Here is a 19,344-nt window from a genome sequence, read left to right on the forward strand (position 1 = left end):
GAGGGGAGAGGAGTATCCCTCCGGGAGTCATTGCAGAAATGCGGTATGCCCGATCGAATGAGCGACATAATCACATGATGGTGCGACGACTGGAGAGGGACTGATCCCGGGACCTCGTCGTATCAAAGATGCAGCCTGCGATGGATTGGAACGTCTCAGTGTGGAGAACAGAGGGGCAAAATAATCTTCGCTTTTTGGTGTTGAACGCGAAGGCCGACGAACATGAAGTTGACGTACGAGGGTTCTCGCTCCCGTGGCGCCGCGCGGTTGACGACGCCGTTTGAAATGGATCAGTTTCGACATTGCAGCTGCGTGCTGCACGACATCTGACGCGCACTAGCTTTGAGGTTGGTGTTGAGATCTAACATGCCTCATTGTAGACCAGGCGCACAGCCGCAGTAACTTGAGATAAGAAGATTGGCGAGCTACGAAAAAGTCATGTCCGTGAGAAACTCCTCGTTTCCAGTCATCTCAACTCTGATTTGGAACCAGACAACCAGCAATAAGCTCAACATCGTTTGAAGGAAATTATCAGGTTTCGACGATCCTTTCTATATAAACTCCCAAATTCTAGTAAGTCATGTGTGCAGATTCTGGTGATGTCTCTTTTCCTCCGGCCTGCCCGTTCCTCGTTTCATCGTGTACTTTTCAGCATTTTCAACGGTTCATGCTTTTTGTTCTGGACTCAATATGTCAATGCTAGCTATCACGTGGGAGCCTGTAAAATGACAGGCTGCAAACAGGCTTATCGGATTGTAGCTTCCGCAACCACTGAATTATCGGTGATTTGAGACGTGCTCCTGCTGAATCTTGGCGATTGATTAATACACATGCGGTGCAGTAAGCAATACCCTCCCTTCATGGCAAGGTAGCTAGCTGGTCATGCCACATCTGGCTTTGCTTATTTTTTGTTTGAGAATGGGAAGGGGCTTCCTCATGTAAACACGATGGGGATGCCGAGAGGTTTGTTGGCATCGCATTGCAACGCAACACTGCCCAGCATCGAGAACTGAACTCAAACTTTCCTTCTTTGTCTTGGGAGATCCAACCTGTTCATATTTGCCTGCCCGCTGTGGGATACCTCGGATTGCAAATCTCTTCCCGCAGCTGAGTGTTCAGCACTTTGAGTGTCAAAACTACCCGGCCGGCGATTCTTGAGACGCAGCTTCCCACTGGGCCGACAAAGTTGGTGAGAAGAGACCTCACTGGTCACCTTCAACGTTGTGTTGAGAAATACTGAGACTTAACAGATATGTAATCGACGAGTATCTTGGCTGTTTGAAGACTTTGATGTCGCTGCAGGAGCTCTTCTGCGCCAATCGACCTTTTTGACAGTAATGGTGGCGGCTCAACTGGTACCTCGGCTCTGAACAGCCTCAAATGATGTTGGTCTCAGCGGCTCCGAATTTGGCTGCTGTCGTTGCTGTTGCTAGGTGTCAGTAGACGGCCGTTTCTGGCGACTCACCTCCCCATTCATTCAGCTAATATATCATAGCCATAAAAAGGCTGGCGTACCCACGACCAATCGCGATAGACACTCGAAGTGTGCTGCGCACTTTAAGAGGAGGACCTGACAGGGTCAACTTCACTCCAAAGATTTAATCATGTCCGAACCAGCCAACCAGACTTATTTGCAAGGCCAGGAAGCTGCGCACCTTATTCGCCGCAACTCCTCTAGGATTTCGAAATGCACTTTGCGCATGTCTCGCCTCCGGGCTGCAGCTGGGCTGATGTCTCAACGGCGTAAAGTGCCCTCGGCAACATACACGGCACAACGACAGCGGGAGGCGGTTGGTAAGGCTCACCGACGAGCTGCTGTGGGAGAAACATGCCGATCTCTCGAGCATCCGAGACACATCACGAAATATGGGTGGTGCAGTGCCGCCGCCACAGTAAGCAAGGGAGCCTTATTCAACCTCCCATCCCTGGTCGACGGAGACGATATTCGGCAGGCGCACCAATCCAACGATTCCTCTTGTCTATGATGATGGACGATATCTCTCACTCTCCGTGGCGAGAGGATGCCATGCAGGAGGAGCCCTAGTGCAGCACCAGTAAGCATGTCTGAGTTGCCTTGCGACCCTCTCGCCAGATAAATCGCCGTCGTGCCACTTACTCGACCGGCTCACGAGGAGCCGGTCTCCTTTCCCCCGTGATATACATCTTAACTCCCCGCTCTCCATCGTGGCGCCCTTTTAAGTCAAGGTGTCGGGAGACTAGCGATCGATGCGCTTCCTCAGTACGCTCGTTTTGTCGTGGCTGGCATCTTCAGCACATTGTTGGAGTGCCTTTGACGAAGTGAACCTCGAGCCGCGGCAAGATGCCCCTTCAACCACCAATTTCCTGCGGCGATCGGGCTGCTCCGGTCTGTCCCAAACCAAACACGAGCATGGCAATCAACGTTGGATCGATCTTACTGACTCCTTTAAGCTATTGTCCTCGGCGACTTCGTGTACATAGACGGGGGCTTGATTGCCGACGGACAGAACTCGTCTGGCAACTTCCCATACCGGGCAGGTAAGTCAAACCCCGCCCTTACGCCCAAATAAGAACACGAATGAACGTCTCTCTCCAGTAAACTCAACGCTCTCCATCAGCCTAAAGGACTCATGGACCAACTCGACCGTCGATGTGAAGACGATATTCAAGGAATCCCAGCGGTCGCAGATGAACAGCCAGGGAATATGGCGCGATCCCACCTCGAAAATATTCTATGTCTGGGGCGGAGACATCTCCTTCAACCAGAAGGGCCCTCCCGAGTTCCTCTGGACCTTCACGGGCGACGGCGACGGCGGCGGCTCCTGGTCCCGCGAGGTTTCCAACCCCACCGACCTCACGGGCTTCGTTCGGACCAGGGAGGCCGCCTTCGCCCAGAGCGCCGACACCGCGTACTACCTCGGCGGATTCGCGGGCTTCTACTCGGAGAGCGCGATCGAGTTCCGGAATAGGACCATGCCCGTCCCCGGGATGCTGACGATCGACATGAAGACACGCTCGTTCAAGAACATCTCGACGACGCCGAACCGGTTTGGCACGTTTGGAACTTTCAAGGGCGGGGCCATGCAGTTCGTTCCCTTTGGATCTGAGGGCTTGTTGCTCGTCCTCGGCGGGTGGGAGGCGCCCGTCACGACGAACGACCCCGGCGAGTGGTTTCCGATGGACTTCAACAATCTCACCATATACGACCCGAAAAGTGAGAGTGAAGAATCGTGTCTTTGTGATCATCTGTTAACAGTCAAGCAGCCGACAAATGGCACACCCAGAGAACCCAGGGAGAAGTGCCATCACCGCGGGAGAAGTTCTGCGCGGTGGGCGTCGCCGGTCCTAACAACACTTACGATATGTAAGTAGACATATCAACTGGCACATTCGGCGACTAACGTGACTGCGTCGCAAGATTCCTCTACGGCGGCCGTTACGCCGTCCAGAAAGGAACGCCCACCGACGAAGTCTACGTCCTGAGCCTGCCGGGCTTCGTCTTCTTTAAAGCCAGCAGCGAGCTCTCGACCAAACGCGCAGGCCACGCCTGCGTCGGCGTCGGGAGGCGTCAGGTGTTATCCATCGGTGGCCTGGACGAAGGCGGGACGAATTTCCAGTCGTGGCTCATGAAGGACCCGTGGGCTCTCGGGCTCGGCGTGTTCGACATGACGCAGATGCGCTGGACGGACGGCTACGATTCCAAAGCGGCTTCGTACGAGGCGCCCGACGTGGTCAAGCAGTGGTATGACGGAGGCAATTTGGCGTCTGTCAAGTGGTCGAACGACGAAGTCAGGGAGTTGTTTGCACAGAGTACGCGAGCCCCCCATCCCTGTAACGACGAACGAGGCGGACGACTGACCTTGGAATAACAGCTGCTTCAAATGCACCGACCAACGCACCGGGAACTTCGCCATCAAGCAGTTCTTCGCCTGGCGGTTCGGACTCAAAGCCGGTCGGCGCCATCGCGGGTGGCGTTGTCGGTGGTGTCGTCGGCCTGGCGCTCATCGTGGGCCTCGTTCTCTTCTTCCTCAGGCGCAAGAAGAGACGACATGCGGCGGTGTCCCAGAACGAGCCTCCCGCCCCGATGAAGCATGCTTCTGATGCCACCGCCGACACGGCCCCCCAAACCCACGAGGTGCATGCTGACTATTACAACCCCATCGAGTTACCAGAAAGCCAAGGACCACCGAGATATGCGCCAGTGCCCACCAGGCACGAAATGGCGGGATGAGTTAGGTCGCTGCCGTACACATCGCCTCATGAGTGAAAGAAGAACATAAATCACTTGCGTAGAGAGAAACGTAGTTTATACAAACGAAAAAAGAAACTTTTGATTTTTGTCCCCATCAAAGGCTGATTATGTGGTATCACCATCTATTGCAAAAGAAGAAGAAAAAAGTTCCAAACGTCATCATGTCATGCAAGACGCCAGCCACCCGCTCTAAGCGTCACCCATCTCCTCGTCGTCGTCCTCCTCCTCGTCGTCAGTCTCGAAGTCGGCGTCGCTGAGCTCGCCGGCCTCCTGAGCCTGGGCTATCATCGACAGTAAGTCTCTGTTCCCATCACCGCCTTGTGCGTCGCGAGAGCGGAGGAACTTACTGAAGTAGTTGAGGGCGTCGGGCCAGAGGTCCTGGGCGATGGCCTGGGCGAGGTCGTCGCCGTCGGGGAAGATCTCGAACTCGAACTCGTCCTCCTCATCCTCATCATCCTCGGGGGTCTCCTCGATCTTCTCGCCGGCCTTGCGGCGGCGGAGCTCGTCGGCCTCCTTGGCGGCGTAGGCGGCGCTCTCCTCGGCGGAGATGCGCTTGCCGACGTAGCCGAACCAGCAGAAGAAGGAGTTGCCGCCCATGCCGGTCTCCTCGATCTTGGCCTTGAGGGCCTGGGCCTCGGGGGTCGGGGCGGGCTTGCCCTTGCCGGAGAGGACGGGGCCGCCCTGGTCCCAGACCTTCTGGACGGCGGCGAGGAGGCCGTCGGTCAGGTCCTTCTCGTCGGACTTCCAGCGGATGGTGACGGGCTCGGAGACGAGGCCGGTGTAGTTCTCCGAGGTGCGCCACCAGAACTTCTTCTCGAGGACCTTGTCCTCGAAGTGGTCGTTGTCGCCGAACTCGAAGCGGATGGCGATGGAGCGGGGGTCGCCGTTCTGGCCGTTCTCCAGCTCGAAGCGGGAGACGGAGATGTTCTTGAGCGCGGACAGCAGCAGGGCGGCGTCCTGGGGCTGGATGTACTCGTCAATCTCGGGGGGAGACTGCTCGAAGACGAGGGCCCAGAAGTTGGGGATCTTGGCGACGATGGCGGCGCGCTTCTCGTACAGAGGGCGAGAGAGCTCGTACTGTCTGCGGACTGTTGGATGGGATGTCAGCGTCTTCGCGCGGCCTTGAGATGCGCCGGGGTGTGATGTATGGTGAACTTACGCATCTCGGTCTCGACCTCCTCGAACTCGCGCTCGATGTCGGCGAGCTCCTCGTAGGTGACGCCGGTCTCAACAAGCTCGACCATTTTTGCGGTTGTGTTATGAAAACTCGACGGTGATTAAGTGAGTGTGAAGGAAGGAAACGATGAGATTTTCACCGTTTTTGGCGGGGTACTGATTATGGAGGGGTAAGATATTAGATCAGGGAGCGCAGAGAGTGTGAAAGAACAACGGTCAAGAGATGGGGTCGCCTCACCTGGGGGTTGCTACTTATATATCTAAAGCGATGCTTAGCAAATCCTCCTCCTCAGAAAAAAATTTCTGATTTTTGATTTATTATGGATGCTCGTGAGAAAAAAAAAAAACAAGACTGACACCTCACAGGATGGACGAGGGGCAATGCACTGACGTGGGTGAGGGGGGCAGTCGGCCAAACAGAGATTTTGGCTAAACAAAAAAATTTCCCAACCCGGCACGACGGGCAGCACGCACTTTGGTTCCTCAGTGGCCCATTTTGCTAACTGATGTCATGGGCTACGTGAACCCCAGTCCCTGTTGATCTCGAACTTTTCAGAGAAAAGCGCCGCCCCCCTCCCTCACTCGCCGTTCCATCAATGAGAAGGACGATATCCGGTCGTGGTTGCACAAACGCTGCAGACAGCTCAGAGCGATTGGAGCCACCAAGTAACGGAGAATTTGGGCGGGGACGGACGGAGCTGGTTGGGTGTTGGAACCGACATGGGGTATGTCGTTCTGGGCCCCTCGACCCAATCAGGAATGTCATTATTTTTCTTCTCGCGCGGGCGTGAAATGGGATTCTACAGATACACTAACAGCAAAAGATGATCTCACGGGGGTCTGTAGGCGAGGCTCGTCCATCTCTGTGTTAAGATGCCGTGAAAAAAAAGAGATGCTACAGAAAATCAGGGGTCCTCACGCTAAAGAGGGACCCCGGCGGGGCCATCTTTTGCCATATGGAGACATGGCTCAACTTTTTTCACACTTCTTTCCAACCCAGAGATTTCCCCCACATCAATTTTCTCAGTCGGTGGCTTCTAGATCGTCAGTAACCACTCACCCACTCTCTCGAGAAAAAATTCAGAACTGGGCCCCTGAGGGGAAATCGCCGGGAGACCGCTGCCAACTTTCTTCATGCGTGTCTTCTGTCTAACCGCCACTGGCAGTTTGTTGTTGTTATTCTCTTCTCCAGTGACAGTGTCCAGGTCCCACTGAGGGGTCGTCGTTTTCTTCTTCCTGGCCGTTCAGTCCCCCTCCTCATCCTTCTTCAGGATTCTCGCATCTTCTTATAAGGTGGCGGTGTCCCAAAGCTCGATGTGATGTGCCCGTGGACCCCGACATGTGAGGTGTCAGACGCTCATATGCGATAGTTGACGATACAAATGTGATTTAAAGGTTGAGGCTCCATCTCTCTCATCCGTTGACCAGGAGCTAATAAAATCGAAAAAATAAACAAACATCATAGACAGGCCCATCCCTGCCACTGGACGAGATGAGATTCCCCTCCGTTCATCGTCGCAATCTTCGCCCCTCCCGGGATGATGGCCGTCGTTGATCGTCCGCCGGCGGCAACTACGCTAATACGAGCCCAGCGGACGGATATCCCGACGTTAGTCTGTGTGCGGGAGTATCATCGTCCAGAGCTGTACGCGCCCGGAATGTCACCGTGGAGTTTGTTTGTTGACATGTCGGATGCCTTTTTCTAAAGGTGACTTTCGCAGCTTTTGTCTAAGTGAGGCCGTTTCGACAACTAGGAGAAATACAAGGATATTAGAACTGTCGTGAGACGCCTGACGTCCTCCCCAGACAAAAGTTTGCGTGAAAGAAAGCCGCCAGTTCTCCCCGAAGCAACATCCCAACCTGTCGTTGCCGGGGAACGGCATCTCATCATCCCAGGGCAACCTAAAGAAGGGTAATCCCTACCTAACACTGGTCTTTGGAAAATAAGGCTCCTCGGTCTTATATCGAGAACCCTCCTCGTCTATAGATGACCAGTCAGAGTTTTCCATCATCGAAGTAGGAGAAAAAACCCTGCTAGGCTTGAGGCTCCGGGTCGCGGCAGGGACAGCCCGACATTCGGAAAGAGAGAGATGGCTGGTCGACAGCCGGGCACGTCCCGAACGCCCTCCCCTCGATACCACGCGTCGACGATCAATGTCAACAAACATTCAGGACCGCGCCTGTGTCACAGTCCTGGTAAGCCCCCGTTCTACAATTTGCGTCGAACGGTTGGCTCTCAGCCCGGACCCTGGACTGGTTTGGACCGGAGGCATATTTTAGCCCTTCATTCCTTGTTCTTTCCGCGACGAGGCTTGACTTTATCAGATCGGGCGACGAAATTGCCGACGGAGGCTAGTTTCCGGCGCGGCCGCTGTCTCCGGGCCGGAGGTGGGACGATCCATGCCCGGTCCGGGGTCCACTTCTATCCACAACCGGCACGAGAAGACCGACAAAATGCCAACTTGCCACGAACAAGGTACTGAAGTGCCCCCAATTGTTTACAATTATCCAGTTAGAACGGCCTGCATTTGGTAATATTTTTCATTGTCTCATGTCGTGTATGTCGCTGCGATCGTTGAGTATTATGTCACAATATGTTTTTCGGGACTATTATTGCTTGCGCAGTCCACAATTTGAGTCCGTCGTCCACGTTCCTCGAACTACGTCTGAATTGTTTTTTCCTGCTCACAGCTGCGCCTTGAAGTTAGACCAACCAGCCAAGGTACTCCTCTGCAGCCGTCTTCTCTCCGTATTCAGAGTCCAGCACTGTTTTCCGTTCATAAATCATGACTTCTGAGATATTGGATTGTAGTGAGTGGTAAATGGTGAAAAATGTGCTGGGGGTTCAATCCGAAACGTGCAGCAGCCTCGGTCCTTTCCAAATCGCCGGGGTATATCAAGAACAGAACCGCAGGAAACCAGAACGCCGCTTTTACAAAGCTGAATAAAGTCATCCTGCTCTTCCCATCACCACGTCAACTTCGTCGCTTGAGACCGCAAGTCTGGTGCTCCGGTGATGATGCCTCGAGTGCCAACCATTAGGTTCGCGAACCTCGCCCTCAGATCAAAGTCGACGGCGCGAACCATGACACGCCTCTCCTCCGGAATGGACCGCTTCGACTTGATAAGGCCGGGCAGGGCGCTATCCCTCCTGGCGTCCCAACGAGCATTACCGCCAGGCCCAAGGGGAACGTCCTCCGCGAAATCGACCGAGCCTTGCCGGGCACTGCCATTCGGTTGACTCATCCTTGGCGATGGTGATGGGATCTTCTCCCCATCTTCCTCAATGTTCACGACCCATTGTCCGATGCGGGCTGTCAGCTCGCTATCCCACATACCCTCTCTCCTAGCACTACTGCTCAAAAGCTGGATAGCTTGTCGTCGAATGATCGGATGACGGCACTTGGTAGCAACCACAAATAGAGGCGGGACGATACCGAGGTCGGCGCTGAAGCTGGGCTTGATGTGATAAGTGTTATACGCGTTGCCGCCAAATATGTCCGGCGTGTGGTTGTGTCTGTGAGGGCAGAGAGCTGGGTCAGGGCATCTCTTGGCCGCTGCACGTCTTTCTTCGTCTCCCACCACCTCAGATGCGAGGTCGACAATCGCCTTGAAATGGGGCTGAAAGAAGTCGAACTGCGACTCGTTGTCACTGTATGTCATGAGATATAAGATCTGGCTCATGATTTGGAACATCTTTAAGACGGCAATCCCAGCTTTCTCATGATCGCTGACACCCGGGGCCGTGCGAGACTCGAGTAGGTACTCAAAAGCCTCGGACCAGGCGTCGAGCTGAGCCTTGAAACCCATTCCGTACTGCTTCAGCGACTTAGGAAGAATGCCCATGGGACCGTTTGCTCCGGTGGAATGCTGGTAGTTGAACAGCGTTTCGTTAAATCGGAGCATCTTCTCAAGGAGCTTGTCCCAAGCACTTCGCGCCTCCATCAAGCTGAAGAACTGGTCCGGCATCGATCCTGAGCTCATAGATGAAGGTGAGCTCCCAGCGTCCGAGGGCGGTGACTGGGGGAACTCGGGGTTTTGTGGAGTGAGTCGAATCACGTAAGGTTGAGGAAAGTGGAAAGCCATGTCGTACGATTTCGCTTGGATGGCAAGCCTGGTGAACATGGTGATAAGCTCCTCTTCGACCGGTTCCTCAGATGCAGACAAAAACGATCTTCTTCTCTCGGCTCGAAGCTTCTCCAATAAGCCGAGGCCGGTTTGGATCTGTCTGATTGCTTGTCGGTGATCGCCGATAAAGGAGTCGAAGCAAGCCAGGAGCACACTGGCCATGAGCAAGGTGCGGTGCGACTTTTGATCGCGATTCAAATGGACAAGAGAATTGATGGCCTCGGAGTATTGCTTTACTGCGACTTCCCAGTGGCGGTACGCTCCATCGGAGGGACTGAGCGAATCGGACGGTGATCCCGGCGGTGACTCGCATGATTGTTCTAGGGTCTTGTAGAGCGCTCCCAGCGCAACCACGGCGTGGCGAATAGCATTCTCCGAGTGACACTCCTGCAGGACGGTCCGGCTCCAGAAAACCGAGTCGAAATATCCGGAAAGCTCACTGGCAGTGTGCGAGCGGAAGAGTTGGAAGTAGAGACCATCCTGCTGGGAAAACTGTAGATTTCCGGACGGACGGTACAGTGTGACGGATATGCCTGAGTCTGGGGTCATCGGAGGGGTCGGGCGACGAGCCTGCAGCTTTTGAGCCCTCCGGGGTGGCAGATCGATGGAAGAACGTATGGGAGGGCCACTGCTCTGTGCGGCAAGAGGCTTCGGCGCGATGGCGAGAACTTCATGGGGTCTCGCGCTGCGACTTGGAGGCGGATAGCCAGTACAAATCTTCTTCGAGCGCACACATTGGGAACAGGACGGCCGTTTTTCGTCGCATTTGATGCGCCGCTGCCTATGACTGAAATTAGATGCCAAGCTGCACACATGGAGGATTTAGAGACTGGTTTCGTACTTGCAGTTATTGCAACCTGTCTTGACCTTGGGTTTGCTGGTTCTCGCTCTCTTGGGTTTCTGTTGCGAATCGGAGGTCGGACTAGAGGACGTCACTGAATTTGCCGAATTGGCGTCGGTCTGGTTTGGGGACGACATTGTCGAGTATTGGAAGATGACTGCAGTCTATGGCCGAAGCGGCGCATACACATGCATCACCTTGTAATCACGACTGTGAGCCCGAACTTTTCGTCTGATGAGCGCAAGGAGCTGCTTGTGGTGTAGAGTTGAGTGCAAGACGAGGTTCGGACGGAGTGCAGGGGACTGAGGATGAGAAGCTCTCGGTACGCAGTAGGTGGGCGGCGAGGGCACCTAAGGAAGGGTCGGCGCGATGACGGGTGGTCTGTGAACTCGGCGGTTAGACAGGGCATTCAGGCCTAGCGTGAATTCGGTCAGGACCAGGACGGGGACGGGGACGGGGACGGGGAACAGGTCCGGCGGGGAGCGATCTGCTGGGGGACGGGATTATCCCTCGGCTTGAGCTCGCTAGACAATTCACTTACATGACTAACGTCGTAGTCAGGGTGGAAGAAGAAAGCAGAAGTGGTTGGCGATGGGGATCGAGGCCCAAGACAGGCGGCGAGGAGGAGGAGGTGAGACAGCGCTGAGCAGACCTGAGTAGAATGTATGACGGAATCGCAAACAAGTGCTGAGGGTGTTTTTCAACTCGTGTTTGCTTCGGACTTTTGGTTTTGATGCGAGACGGCAGGGCTAGAAGGGGATTCGCGGCGGGAAGGAGTTTGGGGGCCGGGAAGGACGGACGATAGAGTAATATAGGGCTGGCTGGCGGATGGCGTGCGGGCGTGCGGACGTGGGCATTCGTTCCTAGGAAAGGTAGGTAGGTAGGCAACTAATAATGTAGCTAAGATGATTAGCGGCGCGACAGTCGAGCGCAAGCCACTGCAATGGCAGTGGATGGAGCAGCAAACAGGTCGCAGTACTCCGTACCTTAGCTTACCTTAGTTAGTCCACAAGGACCAGGGACGAGGGGGAGCCGAAGGTACAGTCGCAGTGTCTCCGTACGTTGCTGGCGCGGTAGGGAAGGGTAGGGTAGGGGAGACGGAGATCCACGAGAGAGGAAGCCAAGCGATGGGACAAGTCGCGATGTGGAGGCCCTGCCTGCACACTGCAGAGTGCTGCACCGAGAAGGAGGCTTGGTACTGGGCAGCAGATGCGGACGCAGATACCTTACAAACGTGGACCGGGATGTTTCTCAGAGTGTGGTGTGTTGCTGTGTGATGATGATGATGGAGGAAAATGCTGCCAGTTTATAGGCAGATCTCTGGGAAAATGAGGGAGACGTTACTGCGTTGTGCTGCCCTCCATGCAGATGATCCAACGTCGTCGAATAGGTACCGGGAGGTCAAGCTGACGAGCGTGAGGTGGCATCAGACTGTTGAAGATGGGGTACCGGTAGCTCGTATAGTAAGAAGAGTCAGGTACCGGATATCTTTTTGATTGGTGTCATCCAATTCAGAAAAAGCAAGAAAGAGTGGTGATGTCTGGGCACCCTCGAGTAAGAAGAGAGGCCTTCGCACAAATATGAGTGAGTCGTCCACGTCGAGCCCACACTTAACCAACAGAAAGAGACTTGCACTCTTCCAACGCTTGGACAAGAGCAGCTGGGGGAACGGAGTCGGGGTTGGGCTTGGATGGGGGTGATAGTTATTCAACTTCGTACGAAGCGAAGCGAAGCAAAGCAGAAGCAGAGGCAGGGCCGCTGAACGAAGCAACGAGCACGAGGGGAAACTTGACGTCTCACAACGACTTTTGTCAGTCGTACGTCTTCGGTGCGACGCGACACCAACTGTCTATCCCCGGTGGCATTTTGTCTGTACCTTGCCTCAGCAAACAATCAGGTATCTAGCCAGGTAAGGTATCTTATGCTGAGGTGCGATGGGAAAGGCAAGGTACTCGTAGGGTGCAAGGATGCGAGAGGATACCTCAGTGAATTATTGATTTTTGGTTGGAGACTTGTCCCAATCGGTAATTGCCTGATGCTTTCCGCTCTCGTCCAATCCCGTCATTGTACCTTTTGTGCAACGGATTCCAGGTTGTGTAGATACGTCGTCGTCCGAGGTACATTTTCATGCTGAGAAGGTGTTTCCTGAGCCTGGATATTCGTACCTATGAACAGCCCTGAGAGCCAAGAGCAAAAAAGCAAGAACCAGAAAGGCCAGGCTCAGTGAAAATGGGGAGTTGGAAAGGGAAGGAAACATCCATAATGATGGAAAGATTCAAGAGGCAAGAGTCAAGAGCAATGGAATGCATGCACCTGTGGCCCCTGCTCTTTCCGTCTCCAGATCTCCAGCGTGAACCTCGAACCCCACTCCTTCCCTCCACCACAAGCAACCTGAGTCCAGGCTCACCTCTCACTTCCACCTAAAGTACGACCTCGACATCGCACTCGCACTCTCTGAATTTCTGTCTCGCCGGCTTCCTCTGAGCATCCACAGCTCTCGACCATTCGTTTGGCCTTCTCCATAAGGTACTTTGCCGCTCGGCATCCTGCATGGCGTCGGCCACGCCTTCTTCGAAGCTTCTTGACCCCTCGACTAAACCACCCTAAAAACCACCTAGCACAATGCCAGGCTTTGGTGGCAGTGCTGTCTGCTTGCTCCTGCACATCGGTCGGTGGTTGGCGGTCGGCGGCTAACAAGCCCTGCAGCTCTTGTCTCCAGGATCATTTGCGAGACTGATCAAACATGACCACATATCGACTAGGGGCAAGGGGCACAGCGAACGGCAAGTGGAGAGCGACATGGAGACATATCGATGGCACCGCTGGAAAACATCTGCACGTGCACATCTTCTTCCCATTCGAAAACTACCAGAATCAATTGCATGGAGCATAGCCGATTACTGACGGAGACCACTGACACCGGTACCGGTACCAATCCCGGTGTCACCGCCAGCGGGTGAGAGTCTACGAAGTACGGATACTGGATATCGACCTAAGACTGACGCCGAGACAAAAGCTAAGAGCTTACCAAGCCAAGGTTTTAAATAGCACCCATTACGAGACCAATGTATCCGTACTGACGATGCATAGGTCAACCATTATATCCCCATCTAGAAGTCAATCAACTGGAACTTGGTCAAGTGAACTGTCCATGGTCGATACCAACGGAAGTCAGCGCATCTCTTAGGAATATCGAAGAAGAAAACAATGCCATCTCGTTACATCATCCGCGGATATTCCTTGGGGTATCATTCAAGCCTTCTACAGCGGTTGATCATCGGATCATGCCACCACATCTGCATCTCACCTACTCAACCAATCTCGATACCGGCAAATGTCTCTGCCAGCTCACACCCTGAGAGGCACCCCGACAGCTCTGCCAGCTCACACCCTGAGAGGCACCCCGACAGCTCTGCGAGCGGTGCCCACGATAACCCCCTGGCGACCGTTATACGCGAGCAAATTTCCAGCGCCTTTGCTGTCCTGCACCACGTCGCTGATCGCCAGCGCCGTCACTCTGTCCAACAACGCCTTGGGAGTGGTAAGGCCTTCTTTGGACATCAGGTACGCCACAAGTCCTGCAACAAACGGCGTAGCTTGGGACGTGCCGGACCGCGTGGCGTATCCGTTGTCGAGACCAAGAGACTTGATGTCAACTCCAGGCGCAAATATCTCAACCGAAGCCCCGTAATTACTAAAACCCGCTCGGTTTCTGTTCCAGTCCGCTGCTGCCACTGTGAAGGCGTGTTCTGCCCTTGCAGGTGACCGCCCTGCAGCATCCTGGTTCCCGTTACCGGCAGATACCACCGTCACCACACCGAGGTCATACGCAGCCTTCACTGCATCCTCTAGCGCCGATGTTCGCGAGCTGACGGCGAACCCTGTAGCGAATACGTCAATTATGGGGCCTTTGGGGATCGAAGGGATGGATTTGCTGCCGCACCGAGGCTCATGCTGATGACAGACTTGCCCAGGCGGCCTGGTGTCTGAGTAATGTTGTTGACGGCCCAGTTATACCCGTCGAGGACATTCTCGACAGTGCCTGAGCCCTGATGGCGACGACAATCGTGTTAGTGCCGATCACGACTTGTGCAGGGATGCGCACTTACACCACCCGCAAGAACCTTGACATCTACGATTGTTGCCCTCTTCACAACGCCGTACGTCTGAGATCCCACAACGCCCGCCGTATGCGTACCATGTCCGCCAAAATCGTCAAACTCCTCGTCCGGCTGCGCGTTGTACCCTTTGACCGCGCGGCCAGCGAAATCCGGGTGCGAGATTTGCACGCCTGTATCGACAACATACACGAAAGTACCCGCGCCGGACGACCTGTCATAAGCATATGAATAGACATTGCTGGTATCTGGCAGCTGATTTGGAGAGGACAGACTTGCGAGGCCCCATGTTGCGGACGATTGCGACATAAAGACATCGGGCTCAACGAAGCGGTTCGGCTCAACCGAGTGCACGCCAGCGGCAGCACTTATCTCGGCGATGCTGTCATCGTCGAAGCTGCCCGTGTAGGCGTTGAAGCGGCCGATGCTGAAAGACTTTCCAAGACCCGTGGTGTCGCGTCGCTGGGGGCTGCGTCTGTGCGCGTCGACGGCCCAGTCGAGGTGGCTTTGGATATCGGAGGCCTGAAGTCCGGGTTTCAGACGGACAATGTACTGACCGGGGATAGCGCCGACCGGGGCCACCTTCGGCACCGCGACGGAGAGGGCCCGGAGGACGAACGTCAGGAGGACGGCTGCTGCGCTAATTGACGGCATTTTGTCAGAAGCCTATATCGATTCTGAAGAACACGGGGATTCCTCCCTCGAGTCTCGGTCCGTCCCACAGATTCCTTTATATATATACAGGCTTTCATGGCAGTCGCATCTTTTTCTTCGCCCACCGACAAGCCATATTCTGCTCGTGAAGGGAACCCAAGAATGACGTCTGTGGGGCGTGATTTGAAGCTGCTGAAAGCGAACGTTAACGAGGCGATGCAATATCGTTGAAGATGCCCAAGTAAGGCATACAACCGGACGGTCTTTCTCACGGGGTTGTTGCAACCGGCGTGGCTATCAAACGTGCGATTTTGATGCAATTTTGTCTCGCTGCCTCGTGAAGGGCACGACATGAGGATTGGCAGTCTAATGGGCCGTCCCGTCACCGGGCGAATAAGGCCTCTTAGTTCGGCTCATGGCGAACGCTTCTGGCAACCCCACTGAGCGGGTGACCCATAATGACATGCCTCCTTCTCTGGAGATCACCAAAAGGGGAACAGAGTCCTCCAAAACCAGACAGATCCTCAAGCCGAATTCCGAAGATACAAACCAGACTGTTATTTGGAGACTTCTTTGTCGGCGGGAGACATTGTCAAGGTCGAGGCCGCACCCTGGACCGGGCCAGTCCTGACGGCGAGGCAATTGCAGAACAGGGACGGCCTTGGCATGCATGGCTTAAAGCACCTCACATGGCACCAAGCCGAATCCGCCCCTTGACTCCGTATCGCCAATGGCAGCGTAACTTTGTTTCTTCACCTGAAGGTATCCGCAAGGTCACGCGGCTCATTGGCAAGTGGACGCGAGCGGCCCGTTTTGACAGGCTCGTGCGAGGCGGCTTGTTTCTGTCAAGCAGTTGGCAGGAAACAAAGGAAGGGCCTAGGCCTTGACTCTTGCGGGCTCAGAAAAGCCGCAACTGTTCACCTGCCGCCGGCTTTTCCTTGGACGGCACAGCGCACCTACCTCAGTATCAGTCGACTATGACACCTTTGCATCAGAATCAGAATAACCTCTGTCATATATCATATAACGCCAACCCTTAGGAGAGATGCCGGAGATGGGTAATGGAGCTCACGAGCTTGATTGCCTTGCCGGTGGCTGTCAACTACGGATACTGGTCTCTGCGCTTTAGTGAGCCGGGAGCACACGATCGCACCCTGGCCACTTACAATATCGCGAAGAGAAACACATCTCAAGATGGCTGCTGTCTCATATGCGAGATCCTTGCACGACCCTACTCCAGGTACCATTGGCGGGTTTACTACTCTTTCGAGTCGGTCTTTTCTGATCTCTTCCCTGTTTACGATCGCCTGTCGTGGTCAGCGTAGCAGCAAAACGAAGGACACTTTCAGAAGGTTTCTTCAGAATCGGACATCGGCCTCGGAGTTCTCGTCTATTATTCGCTGAAACGACTTCCCGTCAATCCAGAGCCCGCAGCGTGTCGCTCACCGCTTCTGTCAGTCATGTCAGCTGCGCCACATACAATCCCTTCTATCGGCCCGCTTCCGCTAGGGTCCAGATGCAATCATCTTCCGGCCGGACCCCTCGACACAGCATCCCGCCCTCCAACTCAGCCCTACGACAAGCATAGCGCTGGAACCTGCCTGCCGCCGGGGGAAAGAGACCACTGTCATTCTCTACTGCGGTAGGGCTCTGACCTGGGGCGGCCTCCCTTCAAACATCCAATGACGGCAAGTTAGCGAGCCAACATCACGCTCGCCGTGTTAGTGTCGCTGCTCAGCCATCGGCCACCAGTCGTGTTATCATATTCTCAACAGCCTTACTATGCGGGCCCCAGCCACGATTTCCACGGTTGAATCAGCGAGCGGTAATCTTGGCTGCATTTTACGCATGTTCTCTGCGTCTTCCTCAGCCCTACTGACATACTCTGCACATTTCACTGGGTTGCAGGCTTCGATAGTCATGTTTAGTCGATGCCTTTGAGGGCTGCGCCCTGCGTTCCTCTATTCGACGACCATGCGGCCTAGTATTCCAGTTTCAGGGTCTGAGACCTAGACCTTCGTCCGCTTTCCCTTTGATCGGTCAGTATAATTCACCTACCCGAGCCGAACCCTGGGGCCGCTTCTCTGGCATGGCAGGGATGCCCGGCCAGGAATGTCCGTTACAGCCGCCGGCTCAACTTTGAAGATGACACTTCCGGTTCTGGTAACGTGGAGCGAGAAAGAGACCACACACTTTGGTCCAGATCCTCATGGGCCAATGTCATTCAAACCGGGCCTTTTCTCTTTAATCTTCCGAACAACATGTGAAAGACACACTAGATATCTGTCCAGGGCTCTCTTTCAAGTGCCATTCAGAAAGGCGTGGCACTCTGATCTACCGGTCCGGGGCAACAATCAACGAAGCCCAATCCGGTCGATGGCCAACATCGTAGAGCATCTCATCCGGCCACACAGTATGGAGAAGGACTTCGTGCTCGATCTCACCGCGCATCATTCCTCACAAGCAGAGCTCGACATCGGACATCTCCGTTCCGGCCATGGCGAGGAATTCGATATCAAACATCCCTGGCCATCAACATCTACATCCGATGCACAGCAATCACGACCGTCTCATGAATGCTTGCAGGCACCACATCGCGCGCTCCGAATCACGGGCGATAGTTCGACTGCGCATCCTGCCTCGCAAAACGCCTTGGTCCACTTCTCCACGCAGAGAGATGAGGGAGAGACGACGAGCCAATCCCGCAAGACGGACCAATGCATCTCTGCTGCATGTCAGAGCAGAAGCGAGGAAGCGCTGGCGTCGTCATGACCAAAACGTCCCGCTGGATGGTAGGCTGTGCTTACTGCGCGGGGGTCCTCGCTGGTTCCACTGAACAGGCGCCGTTCAAACCCCTGTCGAACGTCTCCCGCCATGAGCGTTAGCACTCTAGCGATGACTTCATACGGTAGCATGTTGACCGAGTGTCTGGGTGCGCCGGACTGAGGTGACGCGCACATCCTGGGTGTTCCCATGCAGATGATCGTGATGATCATGTAGATGTGCATCACGCACCTCAGCCCGCGGGTTTTCCAGACTATTTCGAATGCAGACCACCGCCTCGATGCGCCTTACAGGGCTCTCACAGCAGTGGAAGTCTTTGAGGTGGAAAGTCATCATTCGATTTACTGGTTGCACTTCTAACTAGGTTTCTAAACTAGCATCGCTGTACACCGGTCAAACCCCATTCGAAGTCGAATTCCCCCAGAGCGAGAAAACAGCTGGGAACTGGCACAGGAACCCCGCCCCGAAAGCGCTCCGCCCGGGACCCTGAAGTCCAAGTCGCACCGGACCACTCGGCGTCATATCCGTGTCAAGCAGTGTGCGCTTTCACAGCATGATTTCGAACCACGAACCTCGGAAACCGTTCCCTTCCCCGGGGTTGCTTCTCTCGCAGTTCCCAATGCACTCATTGACCGCTAAACGAACTCTCGCCGTCACAACACCGGCCATGATCGCACAACCCCCCGGGCCCGTTTGGAGACAGCTACCGACGACCGGGGAAGCGAGATCGACATCGGGCGTGACATGATCTTGACGTCTGGTGGGTGGGTGGTATTGGGGGAGACGTGATGAGTTAGGAAGGTTGATGTCGACCGCGCCGCATTGCTGCATGGCCACGGCCCATCGCCGTGGTCAGCGAACTCACACATATGGAGCGTCGAATCACATCGAGCATCGAGTAAGGCTGATATGGCAGTGTATTCCCAGTGGCGAGACAACTTTAAGAAGCAGCTCTGGGGATGCAGAAGAGCAAGAGTTTAGTCTCATCAAGATGGGCCTTGGGCATTCTTGAGGCAAAAACGATATGCGCAAGACAAGACAAGACAAAATAACCGTCCCGCGAACGGATGTCCCCGAGACCCAAGCCACGAGATCAGCCTCGGATCGACGCGGGTTGAGACAACATTCGACCTGGAGACTTCAAAGCTAAGCTTGCCATATAGAACATTGACATTGGCGCCTTGGCTTCGTCCTGCTCATCTTCTTGGAAGATCAGCTCCTTATCGAAAGTCATCAAGTACACTTGGCCCAAGGACTCCCATTGAGAATACCTAGCATCAAGTCTTGACACCGGCCATGTGCGGCTTATTTCTCCGTATCATCCTCGCTTTCTGTCCGTGACTTCTGGGTGGGACTGCCTGCTCAGCGTGGGTGAGCAAGTGATGTATCCGGAGACTTGCAACGCACTCTTC

The 19,344-nt window shown here is 54.7% G+C and overlaps 4 protein-coding genes across 4 annotated transcripts; 1 reads left to right on the forward strand and 3 right to left on the reverse strand.

Moving 5' to 3' along the window:
• Positions 1-2,320: 2,320 nt before the first annotated feature.
• CkaCkLH20_01401 (kelch repeat protein) lies at positions 2,321-4,210 on the forward strand (the record flags this gene model as incomplete). The annotated part of the gene is made up of 6 exons (XM_038884120.1): positions 2,321-2,369; positions 2,431-2,517; positions 2,576-3,193; positions 3,244-3,343; positions 3,398-3,789; positions 3,852-4,210. 6 exons carry the CDS (start codon positions 2,321-2,323, stop codon positions 4,208-4,210), a joined length of 1,605 nt encoding a protein of 534 aa, XP_038750712.1.
• A 210-nt stretch (positions 4,211-4,420) lies between these two features.
• CkaCkLH20_01402 (nap family protein) lies at positions 4,421-5,475 on the reverse strand (the record flags this gene model as incomplete). Its single annotated transcript, XM_038884121.1, has 3 exons — positions 4,421-4,512; positions 4,579-5,319; positions 5,391-5,475. The coding sequence occupies 3 exons, from the start codon at positions 5,473-5,475 to the stop codon at positions 4,421-4,423; spliced, it is 918 nt and encodes a 305-aa protein (XP_038750713.1).
• Positions 5,476-8,374: 2,899 nt separating this feature from the next.
• On the reverse strand, positions 8,375-10,084 carry CkaCkLH20_01403 (C6 zinc finger domain protein; the record flags this gene model as incomplete). Its single annotated transcript, XM_038884122.1, has 1 exon — positions 8,375-10,084. One exon carries the CDS (start codon positions 10,082-10,084, stop codon positions 8,375-8,377), a length of 1,710 nt encoding a protein of 569 aa, XP_038750714.1.
• Positions 10,085-13,760: 3,676 nt separating this feature from the next.
• CkaCkLH20_01404 (uncharacterized protein) lies at positions 13,761-15,148 on the reverse strand (the record flags this gene model as incomplete). Its single annotated transcript, XM_038884123.1, has 3 exons — positions 13,761-14,257; positions 14,320-14,425; positions 14,486-15,148. The coding sequence occupies 3 exons, from the start codon at positions 15,146-15,148 to the stop codon at positions 13,761-13,763; spliced, it is 1,266 nt and encodes a 421-aa protein (XP_038750715.1).
• Positions 15,149-19,344: the final 4,196 nt, after the last annotated feature.

This window comes from Colletotrichum karsti (assembly GCF_011947395.1).
Source record: "Colletotrichum karsti strain CkLH20 chromosome Unknown Scaffold3, whole genome shotgun sequence".
Taxonomy (NCBI): Eukaryota; Fungi; Ascomycota; class Sordariomycetes; order Glomerellales; family Glomerellaceae; genus Colletotrichum; species Colletotrichum karsti.